The 26,461-nt window shown below is 29.6% G+C and overlaps 1 protein-coding gene across 4 annotated transcripts in view; it reads left to right on the top strand.

Moving 5' to 3' along the window:
• The window catches only part of LOC107452093 (stress-activated protein kinase JNK), a 98,733-nt gene extending 77,258 nt beyond the window's left edge, over window positions 1-21,475 (top strand). Inside the window, exons 6-12 of one of the 4 annotated variants that reach the window (XM_087165560.1) lie at window positions 2,193-2,358; window positions 5,918-5,989; window positions 13,068-13,253; window positions 14,732-14,856; window positions 17,736-17,799; window positions 20,428-20,517; window positions 21,253-21,475. In XM_087165560.1, coding sequence (XP_087021686.1) covers window positions 2,193-2,358; window positions 5,918-5,989; window positions 13,068-13,253; window positions 14,732-14,856; window positions 17,736-17,799; window positions 20,428-20,517; window positions 21,253-21,344 — 795 coding nt within the window. In that variant the 3' untranslated portion in view covers window positions 21,345-21,475. Of the gene's footprint in view, window positions 1-2,192; window positions 2,359-5,917; window positions 5,990-13,067; window positions 13,254-14,731; window positions 14,869-17,735; window positions 17,800-20,427; window positions 20,518-21,252 lie in introns of all 4 variants that reach the window. The other 3 variants (XM_087165558.1, XM_087165559.1, XM_087165561.1) reach the window with 3 other exon arrangements.
• Window positions 21,476-26,461: the final 4,986 nt, after the last annotated feature.

The raw sequence follows: 26,461 nt of genomic DNA, 5'->3' as shown, positions 1-26,461 counted from the left end.
TATCCAAGCTAGAGGCTGAACTATGTCCTTGAGTGGAATAAAGCAATCAATTGTTGTTTGCACCATTCCAATTGGACGATTCATATTCATACCCCAATAGAAACGCAATCCTATTAGTTGCTATCTGTAACTAATTGATCATTGATGGATTTCCAGTGGACAGATAAGTAAAGTGGAGACAACTTAGACACGTCTTTTAATTAATTAGTAGCTCTTGTAACTCAAAAACGGTGTTTTGATTTACAAGAGCATAATTACGTTGGAAGAATTGTTCTAACAATACTTAATATATTTTATACATAATATATTTATGAACTTAATATATTTTTATACTTAATACCATTTTTATACTTAATATATTTTATTGCTGATAGTTATTTTTTAAACAATTATGACTAAAACCGAACTATATTCAAAAGAGATTGTCACTATGCAAGTTCAAAGCTAAACCAAATTAACTGTATTGAAAAATTTAACATTAATCATGGTGATGTTGTAGCAATATAATGACGCATAAATACATAAAGCTAGGTGATACACAAAATAATTACTTAAAACAGAACTATAAAATTTATAAACTATCTGTTTTTGTACTGATCCAAAAAATTCCGGAAAATACTCATTAATTATGTTTCGGAACACCCACTACATGCCATAATGTACTTCATTACTCGGCTGTACTCAGAAACAACTTTTAAAGTCTTTTTTCAAAATGCTCTTCAATTCTAACGTCAGAGCCTTTAAACTCTTTATGCTTGATTCCTTCAGCAATTTTTTCAGTTTCCGATGTTGCTGCGCTGAATCATCTATCATACTCTCCGGATTTAGCCCCACAGACTTTTCTTGTTTCCGAAATTGAAAAATCCAGCTTTCGAATAGAAAATAAACTTATCCAATATTGTGTGGGACAGAAATTCGAATCTGTCAGTAAAAAAGACATGTTTATTCAGAGCGATTTTGTATTCGATTTTTAACTAAACTTTTTAACTGTAATTAACATGTTTGAGGTTAGATCCTCGAGCCATTGATGTTAAGTCTTTGAACATGAATCCCGATCATTAGGTCAAAGGTTACTCAAAAGTGTTCTTTTTTTGTCTATTGTGCGTATGTTTCAATGTTTTATATTGGATAAAATATTCTAAAACGTGTTTCTACATATTTTGATCTATTGTTATATTGCTTAATTTAATTACATTAATCGTAATTGCTTACATTGTTTAACGGATATAAAGGATATAAATGATAAAGGATGTAAAGGTATAAAGGATACCTAATATTTTAATAATGTACATAACTTAATGAAAAACCAAATTATTAATTGTTAACAGCAAAAAGAACACATGCAATTAATTGCATAAATGTTGCTTTAAAAATTCATTGCAAAAAGAAAAACACTGTATTGAGATTATCACCCTTCGAAAATATCTTGATAGGTTAGGTTTATTCTTCATTTCAAAAGCAACAATAATATTTATTAACAATAATAATACTCAATAACAATAAAACCTATAATAATACTCTATAAATAATTGAAAATGTCATAAGAGATATTTAAGGCTCCGTAGTTATTATTATGCCCTTTACCATAAAAATGTCATTAAAAGATTAAAAATTCATACGACCATAATAATAAAAAATTCCGAGTCGAAATAAAGAACTGCAACTCTAAATGCAGCATCCATAAAATCCCTTTTACCGCGAAATCCATTTATTTTACCTTGAAATCCATTTTTACCCTTTTTTACAGTAATATTCATTTAATTACAGTGATGTAGTGATTTTACAGTCAAAATTATGGTATGTCAGATTTTTTTGTTATGTAAGATTTTACAGTAAAAAGTATTGGCGCCTTGAATGCCGATAAAAGGTATAAAATTCCGGTAAAAAGTACTGGAACCTTGAGTGCCAGTCAATTTGATCCGAATTTTTTATAGTGTATAAAAGTAATTTGTCAGATATTTTCTCTCTCCCCCAACGTCCATGCATATGCTTACAAATAAATTCGAAATATTACGATATTAGAATAAAACGAATCATATAAAATTAAACTACCAGTTGAATTTCAGTTCAGACAACCTTTAAACAGAGCTTGAAGAACGACTGATATAAGTTTTGTTTTAAAGGTGGTAAATAATGTTTCAAAACACATTAAATCGTATTTATTTAAAAGATTTATACATTTTTTGTTCTAGGATCTAAAGCCAAGCAATATTGTAGTTAAATCCGATTGTACTCTGAAAATTTTGGACTTTGGTCTGGCAAGAACTGCCGGTACTACCTTCATGATGACACCATACGTCGTGACACGGTACTACAGAGCTCCAGAAGTTATACTAGGAATGGGGTACAAAGATAACGGTAAGTTAATGGATTGCGTAAGAGGATTCAATTATAATTTTAGGACAAAACTTACGTATCTGTTTTTTTTCTTTAACTTTACATATTATACGAGTAATTATAATTATCATGCAATTTACTTAATTAAATCTGATTGGTTTTTTTGTCATTTGTGACAGTCGCAATCTTTGTACTTCTTGGTAAAATTTAGTATTTTTTTGCCTTTTTTGTGTGCATAAATGCCCTCTAGTTTTGTTCTTTTTACTTTGGTACACATTTTAGCACATTTTTTAGTGCATAGTCGTTTACATTTTATTTGATATTTTAATCGTTTATTTGCTATTTTTAATCGTTATCGGGAAAGTTTGATGCCCGAAACGAGCCTACGTAGTATTTGAATGGCCCTTTAGCTTCTTAGAAAAATGATCTCAAATTTGACTATTTCAACAAAGAGCTATGTCGATGGCCTCAGATCGATTTAAAATGATTGATTATTCTTATTATTTCCGGGGAGGGGGAAACATTGGCAACAAATATAAAAATTATTTTTATCAGTAAAGCAACATTAGTAGAAAAACTATTAATAAACAACATTAAGCCTCAAATTTAATCGAAAATGGTCGTTTTACATATAGCAACATTGCACATAAACACATAACATTTTCTTATTTGTCAAAACATTTAAAAATTAAAATAACAATCATGTGTTTAGTTTATTAATTATTTTACAAATTTCATTTTACTGATTTTTTTATTTACTTGTTTTATTTGCTTATTAGCACATTCTTCATTTACAGATTTTAAATTAATAAATCTAATTAGTTCGGTACTAATAAAAAAAATAATCAATCATAATTTAAATTTGAATTTATGTTTATAATAAAATGTAATCAACACTGTTGGAGAAAAAGTATAAAATAAACTGTTTTAAAATTTTTATGATACTAAAAAATTTTAAATAAATATTTAACAGCATAATTTTTAAAACATCAAATTATACATTAATGATTATTCAAATCTAGTTTAATCTTAAAGGCAACAAATATGAACATTTTTTAAAGTTTATTTTAAATTAAATTGTGTAACAAGAATGATACAATTAAAAAAATAATTATTCAAATACATAAAAGAAATATTTGATCTACTTCATCAATAAGAAATACTTTATAGATCTGCATCAATAGTATTTACATTTTTAAAACCATTTTTTCTCATTTTTAAACAAGTATTATTTTTTTAATAATTATGAAACTAAAAAAGAATTTTAAAAAAGCGATCTTTCTAATTCCCTCCTTTATTTGAAACAATAAACGCTAAATAATTTTTATTATAAAAGATATATTTGTTTGTCATTTTCATAAATTATTGATATGAATAACTTTAAATTGTTTTAAATTAATGAAATCTCTGAAGTATTTATGTTATGTATTATTTGCATATGCCATTTAAGCAAAATAAGTTTAATTACTAATGGAAATAATCTAATTGTTTCCTCAACATTAAATGACTCTTTATGAAAAGAAAATTTTAACAAATAAATAAAAAACAAAAAAATTCTTTTAGCATCAGGTTTAAAATGCTTTGAGCAATATTTACATGTAAAGTAATTTCCCTAATTGCTTCTGAGAGGTATTTTTTACAAAAATTATTTAGTCACCATTTATTCGAAATCAATAATTCTAATCAAAGATTTAAAAAAAATTATAATAAAAAAGCGCATCACCGTCAAATTTAGAAAATTTAAACTTCATTAAATTAAATTGCATTTAAAGATTTCTGGATATTGTTAATAAACGTTTTTTTAAGCATTTTATTGATATTAAATGCCCTTTTGCATTCAAAGCTATTATATTTTTCTAATTCTTTCCCTCTGAGCTCAATATTTGTTAACAAATTAAATTTTTAAGAAAATCATTGTTCTGTTGGATAATATTATTTATTCATTCAAAGACTTTTGTGTTCTGTCAAATCTTAGTATAACTAAAATTTAACAATTATTTTTTCTTTCTAATTATTATTCTCATGGCATTGATGTGCTTTTAAACAAAAATTCGATAAATATTTATAAGGAAATCAGCATTAAGTTCTGCAAATAAAACGTGTTATTATTTTTGTTATTTATTTTTCAGTTTCACACTCAGCTATTGTGGTTTTTCTAGTTTTTTTTTACCCTAATTTTTCCTTTCTTCGTTGGCAACTTTACATTTAAATTTTTCAAATCACATTTATTTTCTGAATTCACGTCCGACAAATCTTGAAAATGGGAGCCTATTTTTGAACGCTTGAGAAATTCGCTGTAGAAAAGGTCCTTCAATTCGAGCATAGATGTATCAAAATAGCTCCGAAGCAAAGATAGTTGAATTTGAAAAGCCTATGTGTTCTAAATTGAAACAGCCTATACTTACTTTTGAACAAAATGCATAGTCTCCAAAATGATGTGGAGGGAGAATTGTGTGCTAGAAATGGTCGTAAAGCCATAAGCCAGATTTGAACTAAGGACCTGCGGGATCGTTGTATGATGCTCTAACCATCACAGTTGTACAGGCCAGTCCAGGCAGATTTAGAAAGTTCCGCAGTGGACTGATCGTAAAGACACGGTTTCCAATAGAACACCGAAGTCAAACATCACTGGCTGTGCGGTCAGTAAACGGGTACGTAACCACTTTGATCAGCCTGCGCAGGGACCGAGGGTGCACGATATCGGTCCTCGCTAAACTGTTCTACCGTAAAGTGCTGGACTTCGCGTGCAGGTCGTCGGGGTGCCAAAGGAAGGAAGCCATCCCCTCTGCAGAGGATCAAAATTGCGATGGTATATCTTCAGATCATCCCCAGGGATGTTTCCCAAACCGTCGCCAATAGCCCAGTGTGAAGCTCTAGCGCGACGTAAATAAAGTACCTACCTACCTAGATTTAGAAAGCTTTATATATTGGTCAATGCAATAACACATCAGAACTTACATTCCATTCTCTTAAAAGTTTTTGAAATATAGCAAAATAAGCAAAAAGTGAAATTAAAGCAACCGATCTATAGGACTAACTATATATGACTAATCTATAGGAATCATATTTTGCCAATTGCCACCCTTTGTACCGTTGAAACTGGAAATTAGTATGTCATGTGTCATTGCGGCAGCCACTATATAAAGCTTTCTAGCTCTCCCAGGACAGAGGTATACAACTATAGTATTTAGAGCTTTCTTCTACGAACCCAGAGGTTCTAGGTTCGAATCCTACTTACAGCCAAAAACAATTCTCTCTCCATGTCGCTTGTGATCTATGCATTTTGCTCAAAAATTAGTATATGCTGTTTCAATTTTGAATACATAGGGTTTTCAAATTCGACTCGGAGCTATTTTGACTCATTTTTGCTCAATTTTGAGAAATACTTTTTTACAGAGTGTCGACTTTTATTACCGTTTTTATATTTTTACCGTTTTTATATTTTTATTATTCTTGGAATTATTTATTTAATCAGGAGTTCAATTTACCTTTGTTCTTTTTGTGTTTTTAAAAATAAAGAGTAAAATGTTTTAACAATGCCAGGTATGAAAAATTTTGACGTGTTTATAACTTTTTACAGTGGATATATGGTCCGTCGGATGCATTATGGGAGAAATGATTCGTGGAGGTGTTTTGTTCCCTGGTACAGATCGTATCCTTTTCATTGAAAGTGTTTATTGTTATTCTTGTTCAAATGAATTTGAAGTTGACTTAACCCATTAATGCCTAGCATCCCTTGTTAGGGACGATTCTTACAATTAATCCTAACTAGCACTATTTATTTTTCGAATGAAATTTTCAAATACTAATTTCTTATTAATTTTATCAATAGCAGAAAGCATCAAAAAGTTTGATTGTTTTTTTTTTAAAATCCGACACCTAAGTAGTTTTTTCGTATCAAACGAAAAAAGTTGCTTATTACTTATTAAATAATTTATTTTTTTCCAAAAAATATTTTAGTGAATAAAATTGTACGAATGCTTTGTTTGATCTGATTTAATTTTATATTTTGCTCATTTTTAGTAATTCGCACTGTTATAAATTTCGTTCTAAAATTATGGTAAAATAACCGGCAGCAGTCTGTCCGGCCGATTAACGGTAAGATTTACAGTAAAGAACATTTTTTACCTTTACAGTTTTGAAACTTTTTACAACTAGTATGGTTATAAAACCATGAATACAAAACTATGCCGATTTTTAACCATTTACAACTAGCATGGCTTCAAAACCATAAAAAAAGAATTGTAACTGGACATAGGAGCTAGGCTTTTCGTTAGGTTCTGAAAATTGGAGAATGCAGGACTCTGGAAATTCGTCATGTGTTGAAGGGAATAGAGGAAATATTGTGGTGTCAACGCTGGGACTCGAACCCCCGTTCTGTTTGTAATGAGACTGACAGATTAGCTCTTTCATCTGTAATATGCCCGCAGTTTCAAGGAAGTTAGTAGCTTTAAAAAGAAATGAGGTGGGCTTAGTAGGTGTGATAAAATTCTATTTGTTTAACCGTATAAGACGAAAGCAGCTAATAAAAGATTTTTCTCAAGGTAAGCAGTTTGATTAATATCTTTTTTATGGTTATTTGACTGTTTTGTTTTAATATTGTAATCATATGGTAAAATAACAATTAAATAAATTGTTATTTAACCATTTTTTCCGAGATATTTCTTACAGTGTGCAATACATCTTTAAGTTTTTTAAAAAAAAAACTCAAATGAAATAAAAGTGTTTGGGACGAATATTACAAATAGTTTTCAAGTTGATTTCACAATTCTTACTATTAATAGAAAAATATAATTAAAAAATTACAACATTGTCATTGATGAGTTAAAATATTCACTATACTAAAAAAGTTTTTTTTTTTCAGTATTACCCATCATCACCAAGAATAAATTAAAATTGATGCTAGCCTTATGAATTTAGTCACTTTATATAAAGTTATAAAAGAATTTATTTTCATTTTCCAGAAAAAAGTAAAATCAGATTTTGGAAAAGTTTATTTCAAAAGTTTACTTCAAAGCAGGGAAAGGAAATTAGACAAACATAATCGTAAAAGTTGATGTAAGACTAGATTTTTAGCTCTTAATTCTTTTGGAACTATAACAAAACCTAATTAAAATAGTCGCTGGGACATTTAATTTGATGAATTTGATAGTCATAAATGAGGAACTGGGAGAAAAAAAGAACATGTTTTTTAACTACTTTAGGGAAATGGAAAAATAGTACATACACACCACACAACCATAGTAAAACTCGTTTTTTAGGATTCTAATTATTAGCGATCATTTAAAAAAAAAAATATATATATATATAAAAAAAAGCATCAACATTTGGGTTCTACGACGTGGTTTGTGCCTGATCTGCAATATTTTTTCTAAACTTCCTCCACCACATCAACAAAAGGGTTCAACCAAAACAAACTTAAAGCGCACTTTGTATTTCAATACTTAGGTCAAATAAATTAATTTATTCCAATAGCATGTACCATTGATTTGCGAATTTGAGTGTTATAAAATGTTACTCAACATGTTAAGCTTTCAAAATTCAAATTATTAAATCAAAGCAGCTATATTTATAAACTTGCGAATGGATCTTTTATAATGCTAAACTTAAATATAACCTAAGGCATCGCATAATTATGTTTTGAAAACTTTAAATTACAAATATAATGTATTTATGTTAATAATTGAATATTACTTGAAAGTAACACAGAAATATTAAATCGATTATTACTATCGTTTCATTTTTTAATGTGTTGATTATATTTTTGCATCATTATGAATTAGAAACAACACAATTTTATTTATAAGCTAGCTATATTTATAAGCAGCTATATTTATAAACTTGCGAATGGATCTTTTATAATGCTAAACTTAAATATAACCTAAGGCATCGCATAATTATGTTTTGAAAACTTTAAATTACAAATATAATGTATTTATGTTAATAATTGAATATTACTTGAAAGTAACACAGAAATATTAAATCGATTATTACTATCGTTTCATTTTTTAATGTGTTGATTATATTTTTGCATCATTATGAATTAGAAACAACACAATTTTATTTATAAGCTAGCTATATTTATAAACAGCTATATTTATAAACTTGCGAATGGATCTTTTATAATGCTAAACTTAAATATAACCTAAGGCATCGCATAATTATGTTTTGAAAACTTTAAATTACAAATATAATGTATTTATGTTAATAATTGAATATTACTTGAAAGTAACACAGAAATATTAAATCGATTATTACTATCGTTTCATTTTTTAATGTGTTGATTATATTTTTGCATCATTATGAATTAGAAACAACACAATTTTATTTATAAGCTAGCTATATTTATAAACAGCTATATTTATAAACTTGCGAATGGATCTTTTATAATGCTAAACTTAAATATAACCTAAGGCATCGCATAATTATGTTTTGAAAACTTTAAATTACAAATATAATGTATTTATGTTAATAATTGAATATTACTTGAAAGTAACACAGAAATATTAAATCGATTATTACTATCGTTTCATTTTTTAATGTGTTGATTATATTTTTGCATCATTATGAATTAGAAACAACACAATTTTTTTTAAAAAAATTGAAACATTCTACGTATACAACCTAATTTATTCAATGATTTGAATTACCGGATTCGAATCTACCCAGTTGATTCACAATAATGAACTGTTTTAATTCACTCATTCCAATAAGTAAATCGCATAACTGAATTATTTCTTTTGAGATGCTTTTGAATTATTTTTTTCTCAACTCAACTATAAACTAGTTTCAAATTTGACTACTACATTCCTCGTTAAAGTATTGCTTATCTTCACTTTCGTTGATGTCCCGGTTTTATACACTAAATCGTAGCAACGAATGGAGCCAGAACATAAACGAAAAATCAATTTAAGAATCATTATTTTTTCATTTGTCTAGAACGAAATTTTAGACAGTTCATTAAACATGATAGTTAATGTTCTAGAATACAAAAGCTGAGAATAACTCCAGTAGAAGACAGTATTATCTGCAGGTGATGTAAGATTACGTTCGATAACGAGTTTGGAAAATCCGTTTCCGGAACATTTCTATAAGTGTTCATTAAATTAATGGCGTCGTTATCAAACATAAAATAAGTTATAATGATATTTATTTTTGTTGACAGAAAACTGAAATGATCGAGACAATAATGACTGCAGAAAATGAAAATGTAAATTTACTATTTTTCTTTCTATGTTTACATTTACCCAGTTATCGAAAATAATCTTACCCTTTGTAAGGTTATTTAAGTTTATTACAAATTATGTCACAGAAAATAAATAAATATCTTATTTATGCGTATGTAAAAAATTTTAATCTTCAATCCAGTTCTTTTTCTTTATTGCAAATAGAGGATGATGATCCAAAGATTTTGGAATCATAAATTTTTCAATTTATTATCAAATAGTTTTTGCATTTATTTACATTTTCTTTTACTTTGGTTTTTGCGATGTTTCTTTTGGCTTTGACTTAGAATTCTTCTTTTACTTTCGACAGTTAAAAAAAACTGTAAATGTATTAAAGTATTAAATAAATCTAGGGTAATTCTCAAAAAATACACATTGGAAAAATAATTGTAATTTAAAATCTTCAGAAAAGTTTTTTTTTAAAAAAAACCATTTATTTACTAATCTTAATTAATACCTTAAAAAAAGCAGTGTAGTTTTCAAACATTGTACAATCTATAATTTTTCCTGGAAATGTATAATATTAATAATTAATGAATAATTATTTAAAGGAAAATGACAGTTTATAATTTGATAGTTTTTTACTAGCACGTTCTTTTACTTTCAAGCCTGATACTTTTGCTTTTTATTATTAACAACAAAGTTTTTTAACCCTTTCGAATCTTACGGGACTTATGCGTCTCAAGTAGACTGTTGAACAACAATCTATCTCATTTTAAGATTAGATTTGCACATTACAGTCTTTTGAACTTCCCTCCTTTTTCAAATGGTTGACAGGACTTGTAAAACTGTTCTGGTGATATAGCTTCATAGCTTTGAAGAAACCACATGTTTATGAACATTTATGCATCATTTCGTGAGGAAAGTAATTGAAATAGAGCTAAACAAAAGTGAATGTCATAATACAAATAATATTTATATCCCTTTACGGTTATTTGAATCATAATTTGCATGATTTTGAGAGTTTATCAGATGAAAATAATAAAAACAACCTTATATTTACCTTGCGATGTAAATGGTCCTGTAGTCTTTTTCATGGATCTTTAGTCACCCAAAAAGACTAATGAGACATCAATATCCCAACTCTTAACTGCAGGAAGGGAGTCCATATTTGAAAAAAAATTATTTGTAATATTATCAATGGTAAAGAAACAATGCGTAGCCGAAAGAAAAACTTTCTCTATTAAAATTAGAAATCAGTCTTGAAAGGGTTAAAAGAGCTCAGTCTGAATAATATATTTCGCGTCATTCAATGATTGAGAGAGAGCAGTAAAATGATATTCTTTTTAAAATCACTTTAAATGGATTTTTCTCTGCAACTGTCTCCTCTGTTTCTACTGGAAAAATTATTTTCATGAAAGGACTAATCAATCATACACTTAAGCAAAAATATTTAACGCTAGCGTCATTTGTATAGAGGAAAGAAAATAAGTGTCCAGAAAAAATTACATTTCCGTATGACATACAAATTATTGGCTGAAAAACATATTTTTACAAAATTTCCTTTTTATTTTTACAGAATTGTTTTTTAATATTAATTATTAATTGGAGTCTGATCACATGGGAAAAAATTTTGTGCACATACACCAGGAATGCTTCTAGTAGTTTAGAAGTAAAAAATTAAACGGAGAAAAATGTGTAAACTTATATAATTCATGACTTGCGAGGAAAATCACATATTGAACCTCAACATACATTTTTAAATAAATATAATTTTCAGTACAATTATTCTAAAGAGCTAACAATAACAGTATTATTCAAACTTCAACAAAAAAAAATCATAATTTAAGTTGATATTAGCTCGCTTTTGGCAGTTGCAGTAAATTGTCTTATTTGGTGAGAATTACACAGATGTGGTTATTTTCGCAGCCTCCATCTTTCCTAAAATTAAGATCCATACATTGAGCAACTCTTGAATCTTCGAACTTTTCTTTATTCAGAAAATGAAATCCTATAATATAATTTACAATTTCCAATTGTAGATATCTTACTGTTCAGTATTTTTCTTTTTTAATGGTCTGGTTAATTATTGCCATTATTGTGCAATATAGAGTCTCTGAGAAGTAAATTGTTTTTATTACGTATTGGAATTTCGAAACAAACAAGAATGTTTAATAAGACAAACAAATTTAAAACAAATAGAGTATAAATGATAAAGATGTCCATTCTAGTCCATTTGTCTAGAATCCATTCCTGGTGGGCATATTTCCCAACTAATCTTTTTTTTAATGCTGCTGTAACGTACATTTCCTACTCAAAAAGAGTCTGTGGACTTTAAATAGCCTCACAAAAAAATCGCAAAGGCTGAAATCCGGAGGAAAGGGCAGCCTTTCGATAACACCATGGAATTCTGATTGGGAATCCGGCACTGAGAAGAAAAAAAAAGTACGGTCAAGACTGCCAGAATATGGTAAAATTTATCACGTTTCTGACTCTATGGGAAGATCAAAAAGCAATATAATTTTTATTGGGGCTCCTTGGAAATAATTTTTTTTAAAATTGGGAATAGAATATTGCTTTATAATATATGATAAAATTGTTGCAAAATTTTATAATTTTATCATGATACCTTAAAGCATGGCCTAAAAATCATTTAATTTGTTTAATTTATTTTTCAGTTTTGCATTTTTACTAAATGTGTGGTATTACGAACTATAATTGTGAAAACCAGAATTTTCGGTAAACCGTTATTATAAGAACAGAAAAATTACCCAATTAATAATTTAAATACCATATATTTCGTTTTTATTAACTAACTTATGGGAAGGGGGGTTTTACATACAGTACGGTAATTTTACCATACTTTTATTTCTCTGTATACCAATTAGCCAATCATAGGACTTTTCAAACCCTTGCAACCTCTGTTTGTGGGGTTACTTGAAGAAAAATAGCAGCAGACTCCTTGAGCTGAAAAATGACGCTTAAACAACAGCTCACGAAGAATTAATTCCAGAATCATCTCACGGCTGTTCTTGATGAAGAAGGCCCCATCACTTCAAACCGTTTTACCATTAATCAGAAATATCTTTACCATATAGTACTGTAATTTTTCCAGACTTCCTTCTCCGTGTACCAATTATTCTATCATGGGACTTTTCAAACTCTTCGTATTTCGCCGTATGGGGTTACTTGAAGAAAAAGTGCAGCAGATTCTTGTTGATTTGAAAAATTTCGAGTCAACTTCGCATCAATTAAGAAAACAAGTGACAGTGAAGTCTGATCACGAGGAATGGATTTCTGAATCACTTCGCGGCTGTTCTCATTAAATCACTTCAAACCTTTTACCATTTATTACATATCATTCATTCCAATGTATATCATCAAAATCTTTAAATCACTTATTTGCCTAAAAATTCTAGTTCATTTCAAACACCACACTTAGGGGGATTTTTAATGTCAGCTTTGGTGAACCATAAAACAAATGAATTAAAAAAACCTGCAATGCTTTTTAAGCGTTGTTTGATGCATACTTTGTTGTTGTGATTCTTAACTTAAGTGTAACAGATATCGACCAGTGGAACAAGATCATCGAGCAATTAGGCACGCCGTCCCAGGAGTTTATGAAGCGTCTTCAGCCCACAGTTCGGAACTACGTCGAGAACAGACCCAAGTACACGGGATACGCTTTCGAGAAACTGTTCCCTGACGTACTCTTCCCCGCCGACAGCTCAGAACACAGCAGGCTCAAAGGTCAATACTTTCTTGTTATTTTATTTAATACACATTTTTTAATATACTGTACTTAATACTTCAAATGTGTCTTAGATATTTTTGAATTTAAAAAATCGAATTAGACAGCTGCGTTAGACAAGACCAACTCTTACTTAATACTTCAAATGTGTCTTAGTACTTCAAAATAGTACTAAAAAAACTAAGCTCAGTGGCGCGACAGCCCATAGAGGGCCAAGGCCTACTGTGCCCAACTCAGTTTTACTGACCTTGGGCTCTGGGGTGCAGGAGCAGATGTTCCGGTCAGGTGGTCAGCCGAACGCGGAAACCCTAGTGTTTAGTTCCCAAGCATGCTTGGTACTCATTTATCGACCCACTGAAGGGATGAAAGGCTGAGTCAACCTTGCCCGGCCCGAGGATCAAAGTAGTACTTAATACTTCAAATGTGTCTCTATTTTTGAACTTAAAAAATCGAATTAGACGGCTGAGTTAGCTAGGACCAACTCTTACTGAATACTTCAAATGTGTGTCTTAGTACTTCAAAGTAGTACTTAATACAAACAACACTGTTTTCCTAACAAGGAAAGTATTATCTCCACAACTAAGCCACCATGAAAATAGTTTTGGTTTTCAGAAATTTAAAACTGTGTTGTAATCCTTAAACTTACAGTATTGAATAAGTTTATATTTTTATAATAAGTATTCAATCTAAAAAAAATGTTTCCTAAAATTGAGCAAAGATGTGTCTAAATAACCCCGAAACAAATATAATTGAATTTGAAAACCCTATATTTTCATTATTGAACATAGTGACTTGCTCAAAATTGAAACAGCTTTGGAAAATCCATCTTCATTTGTTAAAAAACAAAGTAAAAATATGTTGATTACCGATCTGAAGACATTCGAGAAATAAATTTGGAATGAAGAAAAGTGCAGTAAACTTGTACCGAATTAGATTTTCTATTCGAATATTTGATTGTTATCAACTATTAAAATTTGAACTTTGCCTCATTTGAGGATGAGGAATCATTTTTTCATGATGTTCATGATTTTTTAAACTATTCAATTCTGAGTATGTCACTATACTCAATAACGAGTACATGAGTTTTCAAATGCGACTATATTTTTTTCGGAACGTTTTGCTCTTTGGATGCACATTTTGAGAAACCCTTTTTAACAGTATTACTAACCTAAAAAGGCAGAAAAGTGAAAATGGAAATAAAGATAATTTCCTTTTGCTTAAGACGGCAGAATAGTACTAGAAGTTACAGCATTACTGATGTTTGGTGGTTATATCTAGTCAAGTTCGAGATCTTCTGTGGTAGATTCTAATAATCAAGAACTACAACATTGTATTTAACTAAGACTTTAATTTAACATTTAATTGAAACGATCATTCATCATTCCACACTATTTTTTGTAACTACTTGATTTCCTCATTATGAAAACCCTCTTATTTGGGAAAAGTGCTTACTAACAAAGTTGTTTGGTCGTTGTAGCAAGTCAAGCCCGAGACCTTCTGTGCAAGATGCTGGTAATCGACCCGGAGAAGAGGATATCGGTCGAGAACGCCCTACTCCATCCATATATTAACGTGTGGTACGACGAAGCCGAAGTAAATGCCGTAAGTACAGCAGTAAGTTATCTTAGATCTAGATTAACCCTTTCTCGGTGTCGCTTTTATTCGCCTCCCACCCACTGCACTCATCCCGCCAAGCACAAGCAAGTATTAAATGTTATGCTTTGTCTGATATTCACTTACTGATTTTTAAAGTTTAAATTTATTGGACATGGAATAATACTCAAAGTTTACCGAAAAAGCACAGAGTACAATAAAACATTACATTTTACAAATGTTGTACAGCTATAAGAATGCCTACGAATATTGGCAGTATGCAATATGGGTACCAACGATTTATTTTTATTCAAGACAAAAGTATCATAGATACTATATTTCAATGATATCGGTGGAATTTTGTGAGGATATTTGTACAACTAGATGCGCAAATTAGCGATCCTTCTGTTAAGATAATTTCTTAGCCTGTTCAGTATAAATATTTATAAAAATTTACCTGCTTCTTATGAGAATTTTTATTCAATTGTAGCACACAGCTTCAAATTGAAGATTAAGGATCATAGATGTGTGTCGAAGACTATTTGATTATAAATAATGGTTCTTAATGAGGGCTGGAAAAACATTTGTTGAAAAACAAAGCAGAATTACAAATCACAAAAATATAAATTTCTAAGTCGATGGGCAATTACACGCGTAAGAAAATATTCATTTAATTTAAAATTCATTGCAGTTATTTGTAAGTTGAAAAGTAATGATGCTTTATCATCTGATTTGAATCAGATCAGAACCTCGAATAAACTATAAGCAATTGGCAAGAATATTCATTAATTATCAGTAAAATATGACAAAAATGCTTGTACGAATGACAAAAAAATGACTGTTTTCTGATAAACATTTGGAAGTAAAATTAGATAGAGTCATGTTAAACCACATAAAAATAGTTAAATTATCTATAAAAGAAATTCAAGTAATAGTTCAAATAACTATAAAATTTCAGTTTTCTTTCCAATTTCAGCAAGGTTTTATATTAAAATGAAGAAAAAAAGTAGTTTAAATAACAATCGGTATAATATATTTTGATTATTTTGAATTGATGATTGAATGATCATATTATGATTGTGTTGACAATCTTTTACATAAGTTTAATCTGAGATAAAAAAAAATATGCAAAGAACAAATCAGAATGTGGTAAAATTTTCCGTTTTTATGGCTCTATGGGAGTACCAAAAAGCTCGGTGCACTTTTGATGATTATTACCGAATTATTATGACCAAAGCCCTTTGGTAATGGTTATGGTAAAATTGACAGTAAAATATGGCTTTATAATATTTGTTGACATTTGTTAAATGTAGTAAATTTTGGTAATTTTATCATGATACCTTAGAGCACGGCATAAAAATCCGTTATTTGATTAAATTTACTTTTCAGATCTGTATTTTTTTACTAAATGTGTGAAAATAAGAAATTTAATTTTAAAAAATTATTTTCCGGCAAACTGTTACCACATGAACTGAAAAATTACCAAATGAATGCCTTCACATTTTAGTTTTATTCACCCGAATTATGGGTTATTTTTACCAGAAATATTATTAGCATACAGTGCTTTAATTTTACTAGAATTGTTTCCTCTGTGTAAAAAAGATCATTGAATAGTACCTAATAACAAAACACGTGCACCACACTTTGCAATGTAGTGTTTTAGCACTTGCAAATGCAATTGCTTGCAATCACTGTTGCTTTATATTCTATGAAATGCATGATTATTTATTTAACTTGCATGTAAATAGTTACTCATTTAAATATGATTTAAACTTTTAAAAAAAATACTGTCGATATCTATCATATGATATTAAAATAACCTATTGAAATATTTCATTTGCTTTTTTAATGTTTACTCATGTAAATAAAATATCAACATTCAAAAAATTCTCTTACATTTACTATATTTTTCTTTTTTTTTTAATAAAATTAATTAATGAATAAATAAATACGGAATATTTTGTTAGTTCGCTACAGTGTAAAAAATTCCGGATGAAATTACAGTAAAAAGCACCGGCACTCAGAGGCTGCGGATCTTTTTACAGTAAAATCCATTTTTACTGGAATATGTTAAAGAACAAAAATCTGACATACCGTAATTTTTACAGTAATAATTAACGTAAAACTTCTGAAACACTGTAATTAGATGAATATTAAAGTAAAAATTATGATATAGTATGTAATGGATAATCAGACAGCTAACGGATAACAGTACTTTATACCGTAATTTGGTCCGGAACTTCTTCATAGTGTACAATATGCCATTAAACAATTTGGTATAAATTCAAATTTAAAAAGCGTATTTTAAAAATAATATTCTAATTTTATTATGTACATTAAATATTCTAATTTAAGTTATTGAAATTTGTTTATTATAATATAACAGAGGATTTTAATTTTGAATTACACATAAAAAAATATTTTTCAAGAAATGTTTTCCTTTATAAATAAAATGAATCGTTTACTAACATTTCAATTTATTGTAACAATAATAGCCATCTATACCAATTAGTAAATAACATATCAGTAACTTTTTTTCTTAAATTTCCTAAAAAATAGTTGTTAAAAAATTAGGGGTGCAATGAACTAATTTTTTAAACTGTAATTTAATCAAAATTTATTTTTCATTTGATAAAAATAAACAACATTTAAATTAAACAAATCATCAAACGTTTCTGTGTATGAAAGAGATTATAAATAATGGTTTTATAATGAAAGGGATATAAAAAAATCAAATCCACTTTTACTCCTATATTTCCTATATTTTAACAAAAACTACATTGCAATAAAGAGACAAATAAGTCTAAACATATTTTTTTTAATGCTACAATTACTGTAAAATTTTACTGTATGTGACATTAATTATTTTCTTACATATTGTTTTTTAGCCTGCTCCTGCTCCATACGACCACTCTGTCGATGAACGAGAGCACACTGTTCAACAATGGAAAGGTAATATACAATGGATAATGACGTATATAGATATTGTATTGGTTTATGTGTTTTATTATACAAGATGCTATCTAATCTAACCATCTGACCCACAACGGAATGTTTCAGAAACGCATTTTTTTTTTTTTTTTTTTTTTGCATTGAGAATGCAAAAACGTAAGTGCTTACTTACTCCCGTCTCTTGAGCCATAAAACTTCGAGTCATCCATTACTTTCTACATATTTAATGTTTACAAACTACGTAATTACGAAACACAATTAAAAATTACGATAATTCTAATAAATCTTCATTTTCCGGTACATTTTCTTCCCACCAAGTATGAATAATTCCTTATTTTTATTAGCGTCTTTATAGTTTGAAGACAAATTCTAATTTCCAATTTATTTATTTAATCGTTTATTTAATTGAAATATTAATTAGTTTAACTAAATTTTTTCGGTGCTTCTAAATATTCTCTGAAACTTAAGAAAAATATCAACAGATATTATACAAGACCAGGACATACGTTTCCTGCAGAAACTGTCCGGATGTCATGTTAACACCAAAACACATTTTCGAGTGCCCCGCACTCACCACACATGTTTTGAAATTGGTAGGGGTACCAATTGAGGACAATCTAAGAGCTGTTCTCTATAGTCAAGAGGTGCCGAAGCTGGCGGCCGCAATAGTCCAGACCATTGATATGATCTGAAGATCCATGAACACGAAAACAACAACAACAGATATTATTAGAAATTCAAATAAACAAGGATCACATCTCTACATTTAACCCGATTTTCTGCATTCCGAATCAGTTCTGCAAATGCAATTAATTTCTAAAAAGTAGAACGCTTAAAAACTTCAATAAATGTGTGTAAGCCAATATGTTGTTACCATAAGCCAGTTGAATACGGAAATAATTTAGGAAAAGATTATAATATTTTAAAAGTTTTGTTTTGAGTCAAATATGATAACCTGAAGTTTATCCGTTCTCCCAAAATGAGCTAAAAACGCTATCTTGAATTATCTGAGGGGTCCAAAAAGTTAGGTTCAAAAGTGACTAAAATTTCACGATATAGACAAGTTGTATACTTCATAGTTACTATGCCCATTGTAGCTTTTGATCCTGTTCTGACTTGATTTTGGTGTCATTTGATTCAGTATAAAAAATACATGGGAAACAGTACAGTTTACCCAGTTGACCCCTTCTTTCCTTCAGGGATTTCAAAAGAACCACTTAGGATCAGCTCGGGGGCAACAAGGGGACTTCATGCTTCCATACTAAACCCAAACCACAGCAACTTTCAAAACAATCCCCAGCTCTCTCCTTACTTTTTCCATATTAAGCTTTTTTGTGACATGAAAAGTGGCCTAATAAATTAATAAGTGAAAATGAATTGAAATACAAGAAATAAAGCAATGGAATATAGAGATCACGCAAAGAAAAATTATAAAGTAGGTGATAAAAAATAAGAGGAGTAAAAAATGAATGTTTTTTATTATTAAAAACTAGCGTACTGTTAAATGTTCTAAAAAAAAGACGACAGGACAAGTATAAGTGAAATTTTTATAAATAAAATTTTTATACGAAAAGCTAAACTCAGCGATGAGACAACCAATAGAGAACCAAGCCCATCTTTCCCATTCTAGTTTTCTTGACCTTGGGTCAAAGAATATAGGAAGGAGAAGAGGTCCAGCTCTTCATATACGTAACTAACATGTGACAGTGCTCGGTGCGGTATACTATACCAAAAGAAAAATCTTACCGGGCGAGCAGCATACTCAGATATAGCAGAGCATCATACGTACTAAAATCCAGCGCATGCTCATAAGAAGCAAAGTTACAGTTAGGAGGTACATCACCTCTGAACAGGTTGTTGAACAACTGTATATATATTGCTGCGTACGCTGTCAACCACCATTTTATTCTTTCTTTCTATCTCAAAATATGTTAGCAGATTTAATTAACATGGATGATACGAAATGTAGTCTTAAAGAAATATCTTAATAAATAGTGCAATACTGTTTATAATAGCACAAAAATGCAGAACAAACCAACAATAAATAAAAAGGGAGAACTTTTCGGTTTCTCCCCAACCCCAATAGTGGATGGGAGGAGAGGAGGTACTTGCTACTTGTGGCTGCGACATTGTCCTCCTCATGCTGTTGCTTCTCAGTCTCGCTCTCTCGCAATGTTGGCCTGTATACACTCGACTGTTAATGACAACACAGAAGCAACCACGACCGTGAACTTAATACAGCTCTCACGATCAGCAAAAGTACGGTGATCTAAATACAGCTCTCCCGGCTTCTCACAAAAACAGCAATGAATCAACTAGTGGTATCCGTCCATCGAATTCCATCATAGATATAATTCTGGAGGGGGAGTAGTGTAGTGTGTCTATCACTACAAAAATATAATTCCAATTCACTAGTATATAAGACAGGTTAACTCGATTCTATGGTGGGGTACCTTTTAATAGATGAAGGTCGACATTGTCGATAACTACTAGTCCCACAAACCTTTTCAAAAACGTATGCTGTGCCCTTAAATTTTACTTTTTTCTTTAAACACGGGAAACGCGCCGAACCTTAGGGGTTACCGATTTACATTATGTCTATTATAATATTATTATTTTTATTTTCAGAATTAATATACCAAGAAGTCCTAGAGTATGAACAAACTCACAATACCTTAGGGGTTAGATCTATAGGCTCCCATCTAAATTCACAAGCAGGTACTATTTTAATTTTTTTTTTCTTTCTGTCTAAAAACTTGATTTAAACTACACCAAACACCCAATTATTCGTGTTCGATTTATACACAATGAGAAAAAAAATATGGTTAAAACTACGAAAATATGGCAAAATTTACCTTGCAATACCGAAAAGCTCTGTCAGTTTCATCGTAGCGTTTTGTTAATGTTTTTGGTAAAATTAGCAATAAAATATAATTTTACAATGTGTGATAAAATTTAATAAATGTGATGAAATTTTGTAATTTTATCAGAAAACCTTAAAATTTATATATATACCAATGGAAATCCAATTGGTATATAATATATATATATAAAATAACGGAATTTTCAATTTTGAAATTTTATTTTTGGTTTTAAGCACGTTCAACCCCCCCCCCCTTTAGCTACGACCTAGCTTTATAAAGAGCAGAGATTATCTTAATGTATTAGCATGTCGAAAAGTGATCGAAATGTCGTCTGCAAAGTCCCACCCTCCCACACACGAGTATCATTTTGTGAAACTTCATGATCATTTATCATATTTAAATAGTATTTATAAATTATTCCACTGTAAGACAAACTAATTCAAATTATCCGTGTATTTTCGATTTTTCGTGTCCATCTTCTTAATGATTAATACGGATAATAGAGAGTATTAATTTTTTTTTTTTTTTTTTCATTTTGAATTGGCGATATTTTACTGAAATTATTCTTCTGTATTACTCTTTTTTTCAGCAGATGGCGTAATTGAAATTGATAGTGAAGTTGATGGTTTAGCTGAACAGTCCAGTAACGGTCCCAGCAATCCCTTCAACAGAAGAAGATAAATTATTTTTCTCTATCTTCTTGGAGGCTCCAACGAAGAATAACTGTGCATCAAAATAACTTTAATTTTTTGAAGAAAAACATGTCTTTCTCACGGGACCTATATATGACTAAATAAGTACTTAAAAGAAAAGGAAAACATTTTTTAAAAAAATGAAAGATATTCAAGTTTGGTGTGCCGTTCTATCAAGAAAGTTACTTGGGGCGTTAGAAAAAGAGGGGAATTTTGACGAAGCAAATTACAGGCATTATATACATCTCTTATTTGTGTTATAGAAGTTTTAATGTACCGTTGTTTTCTTATACAAGACATAAATTAGTAATTTAATTAGCCAGTAGAATTATATTAATATTCAACGAGAATTTAAATGTTGGCAAAAAAGTATTTGAAGATTATAAGGAATCAGATATTGTCAGTTTATCCTTATATTGTTTTTAAAATTACTTTACAAGTGTTGAAACTAAGTTTACAGTTTAATATCAGAAATGTCGGGTTGAAATTTTAGTATCAAAATTTTGTTCTAGTAAAAAAGTTTTAACATAATCTGTATTTCAAAACGAGCAAAAATTTCATTTTAGAATTTATATAAATTCAAAACTTTATTAATGTAACGGTTGCCCAAATGAAAAGTAAACAAGCCAGAAATACAGTAACTATATTAGCGTCACCCTTTATAGTTTCAGTTAAGATAAGAGAAACGGATTGCAGATAGCGTTTACTGTTTAACGAGCTCACATGAAAGCATTTAAAGAGAATGAAAAATCGTGCAAGATGGATGCGTCCAGAACAGAATAAGTCGCGATAGTAAGATTTTCAATAAAAATTAGCATCATGCAGACATTTATCGTTGATTGTTTGCAGTTTATGGCAAACACTAAAGGTCAGAGAACAAATGGTGTAAACGTTTTCGTGAAGGACGTACATGAATATCGTATCTGCCCAGAACTAGAAGAGATCTTGATCTCAAAGATTCCAGTGATGTTGTTGATAGAGTGTTTAGTGATAATCGAAGATTTACGATTCAATACTCTGCAGCACTTTACGATTGTAAAAGAACTGGGCAGTTACAGTTTCCCCCAAAAAATCATATTACTTCGCATTGTTCCGTTCTGGATGCATCTTTCGTAGTACGACTTTACATTCACTTTAAATACTTTCATGTGGATAAGTTAATTTGTGTCACCTGGTTTCCTGCGCTTTTTTTCTTACCCTGCATGATAGTGTTGCTATCGATACTGTATTTCAGGCTATCACACTTGTCCAATTTTCTTTTCGGCAACCATTACATTTTTATTTAAAATAGAAGCAATTTATTTTATGTTTCTTCCTGTAATATTTTCGATCCCCACCATATACATCACAATATCTTTACAACTTTTTATGAATGATTCATATTTTCGAGAAAAAAAATGTTTCCATCTTTAAATGGCTCATTTGCCCGACAATGCAATTTACCCGAATGGTGCATTGTCTCAACGCTCTAAACATGAATTTGGTAATGTTTCCTTGTATGGTATTTCAAAGACCTTGGCTCCAATATTTTAAGCTTTATTGCAGCTTCCAAATAAAAATGAATCGTGTTTGATGGTAAAGCATAGTCGGAAATATGAATCATTTAATAAATTCAGCCAACTATATCAGTCCAATGTCAAAACCTAAACGGCTTTGAATCGAGATGTAAATGTAATTAATGTAAACAGTAAATCAGGCGTTAGAGAAAATTGCAATTCGGGATATGCTAAGTCGGGAAAATGACCCATTTAATATAGATTTTGCTTTCAGATCTTTCGAAGCAGCAACCGCTTGAAACCCTAAACATAAGTTCGCGAAACCCTAATAAACGTAAAACCGATACAAACCTAGCGATAAGTTTCACTAGTGAAAAATCCGTACAAATGACGACTAATGCGAAGGATTACTAATATATATAGTTTCTTGTTTCTGGAATGTCTGATGCACTATCTGTACGTATTTGTACTATCAGTATATTCCACGTGACATGAGAATGGGGCTCTGAAAGCAAATTGATAAACTGATTTCAAGTATTCAGAAATATTGCCGGCTACATAACAATATTATTTTAGCACAAATGTAACATTCTGCAAGTCACAACCGTAACGAAATCTAGCATAAAAACGACTCCCTTGTTTTATTTTCTCAAATAAAATTTAAAAAGCTTTGATCGTTTCATCTTATTTTAATTACTAATCAGTTTAAACCTTGGTGAAAATTTTAAAATTACAATTAATTCATTAATTAGAAGATAAGTACATCTGTCATCAAAATTAAATTTTTATTTCATTATCATTAAATAGAGCTAAGCTATTGTCACGGTAGCGATAATTTTTATTGTTCTAAGACTTTAATTTCGGCAAAATGTGATGATTTGTATATTTTAATGCATGAAGCTGTGCGTATCAAATACTTAGAAATCCACTAAAAAGTTTTTAACAAAAATACTAAGGAATTTATGGATGGTTGACCATGTAAAATTAATTACAGATGGATCTAGGGGTTAAAATTTGTCGTAAGACTTCCGAGTTACTATTTCCTATAGATTTTTATGATTAAGCTTGAAAAAGAACACCATCAAATATTATTATACTTGTAGTGTTTAAAATAAAACGCGTTTTTAAAATTTAAATTTCAATGAAACAAACAACATAAGAATTAGGAAGACTCCACAAGCATGTTATCCTATGCAAAATGCAATCCCAAAAATAAATAACGGTGATATTTTACGCAAATATTGCCAAATCAGGGATAACGCTCAAAACGTGGCAAACCTTACACTTCATTTATGCTGTGATATTAATTTTCTTAAATTTGTTTAAGGCTCAAAACCAGTTAGAATTTATAAATTACAGGAAATTATTATGAATGGTTAAAGTTACACGCAAATTTAAACATAAATCGCATTAATGAAACTTCCTAAAATATTGAGCCTGTTCACACATCGCCTCATAAGCATAACACAGGCGGAGGGATACACAGGAAGTTTTCTAAATTTCTTCCGGTTTTGGGAACTCTTGTCATTCTTTAAATTCAGTCAACCACCCATACTATGTCTTGATTCATACTTCGAAATTCGTAAGAATAACCCATAAAGTCTAATTTTTGTACGTTAAAATGAAACTTTTTTATCCTTTTATTATGGACCAGTGTTTAATACGCACTGACTTTCATGCAAATCAGTATTAACATTCTCACTCAGCCTAGTTTTCATTTGTCAAGAAAATTAGCACATGCTCTAGTTTACCAATTATATCAATATATTAATTAGAACATCAATATCAATAATTTTTATCATAACCTAAAAAAATACATCAATTCAGAATAAAATTTTCAATTTTTTTTATAAAACTCTATTATTATATCAAAGTTATGTATGCCATGAATTAGTAATGTGAACTCAGAGAAAACATATTTATATTAAAGAAATTTTACAGAAAAAATATCTGGAACATTAAAAAATATTTTTCAGACTAAAACAAGTTTAATTTATTTTTAAATCCAGAAAAAATAAACTTAAATATTTTATATATCGAAATTATATATATCTATAATAAATATCGAAATTATAATCTCGACAATTATATTATATTTTGTATAGCAAAAATATTTCAGAAATTAAGAACATTGATTCTTGTTTATGCTTTAGAAACTTATATTATTTTGAAATTAATCCAACTATTTATGTTTCTTTTCATATAGGCTTACATTCATAACAAAAATGCCATGATTTTTATGCGTCGTTATATCATTAGAATATCGATGATAATATAGAATATCGATGGACAGAAATAACTTCAGTATGAAAATAATTTGGCAAAATAGCGATTTTTAAATTTAAAAAAAAAATTAACATTTTTTTTTAAATTTTAATTTATCACTCAAACTAGAATGAATAGCAGTAAAAAGAAACAGCTCGCTAAATAGCACTGAAAAAATCTTTAAGGTCATATTCAGTAGTACAAACAGCTCATTTTTGCATACTCAGATATTTAAAATAGATTATTTGTCCAACGTCTCTCTCCTTTTGTAAAAGTTATAAAAGGATTAAATAAACTGAACAATAAATAATTACTTTAAATGACTTACCTATAACAATGTAATAACAGCGAACAATTAATAAACTTATCAGATTGGTGTCAGCAAAAAAATTATGATACTAAATTCTTTTAATATTAGGAAGTGATTGCTAAGAATGGTCTCCAAAAGATGAGGCTTGAAAATTGAGCTTTAACAGGAAAACAATTACAAAGTTGCCAAGTCTAGAAAGGATATCAAACGATTTCATATCTTACCAAACTGTAAGGAAACTAATGCCATTTGAAGGAAAACCTAATCCATTTGTGGGAAAAACAGTACCCATTTGTAGAGAAAGCTGAATCTATTTATAGGAGAAGCTTAAGCCATTTATAGGGGACGTTTTGCCCATTTATCGGAGAAATTAGAAATGCTGACGCCATTCTTCCGGTCCCCCTGATGATAATAATTAACCCATTGGTGCCCCGAATCGAAATTTTTCAATAACATATGGTATATTAATGTAAAGTAGAAAAATCGAGTAATTGGGACAATTCTATATGCTGTCCTGCCTTTCTAGCCAAGACAACTTAAAGTGAGTGAAAATTATTGGTTTACAGCGACCCTTTTAATCCTTATTATTCGGTCAGGATTCTAGAATATCGAACTTATAGATTTTGTATTAATTGTTAACGTCGCTTTACTTATGCTAATGGGCTATAGATGGCGTTCTGTAATTCATCCCTTATGGTGGCATTAATAACGCATGCACTCACTGCTCTACCATAATTTAGATCGGAGGGCAGATGGTGGCGGTATTCACCAGACCTGCGCAACATGCTCACCAACTACCAATCATGAATGAACTTCTCTGACTCTGAAACTATAGAAGACATTATATAAAAGTGGATTGCGAACAATTAAGACCTTATAAGTAATTTCTGTCACAAAAAAAAATTCAATCACCTTATGATACTTTTTTTAGAATCGGTCCTTTGTGGGCACCAATGGGTTAATTGGTGAAACTCTAATTAACAACTGTTATTACACTACTCAACGCTTCCAGTTTTAAACAAGCCTTCAACTTTC

The sequence above is a fragment of the Parasteatoda tepidariorum genome, chromosome 6 (assembly GCF_982258835.1).
Source record: "Parasteatoda tepidariorum strain Cologne lab strain chromosome 6, Ptep-v5.0, whole genome shotgun sequence".
Classification (NCBI taxonomy): domain Eukaryota; kingdom Metazoa; phylum Arthropoda; class Arachnida; order Araneae; family Theridiidae; genus Parasteatoda; species Parasteatoda tepidariorum.
Note: the sequence above shows the minus strand (reverse complement) of the source record. Positions and strands in the feature narration are given on the sequence as shown.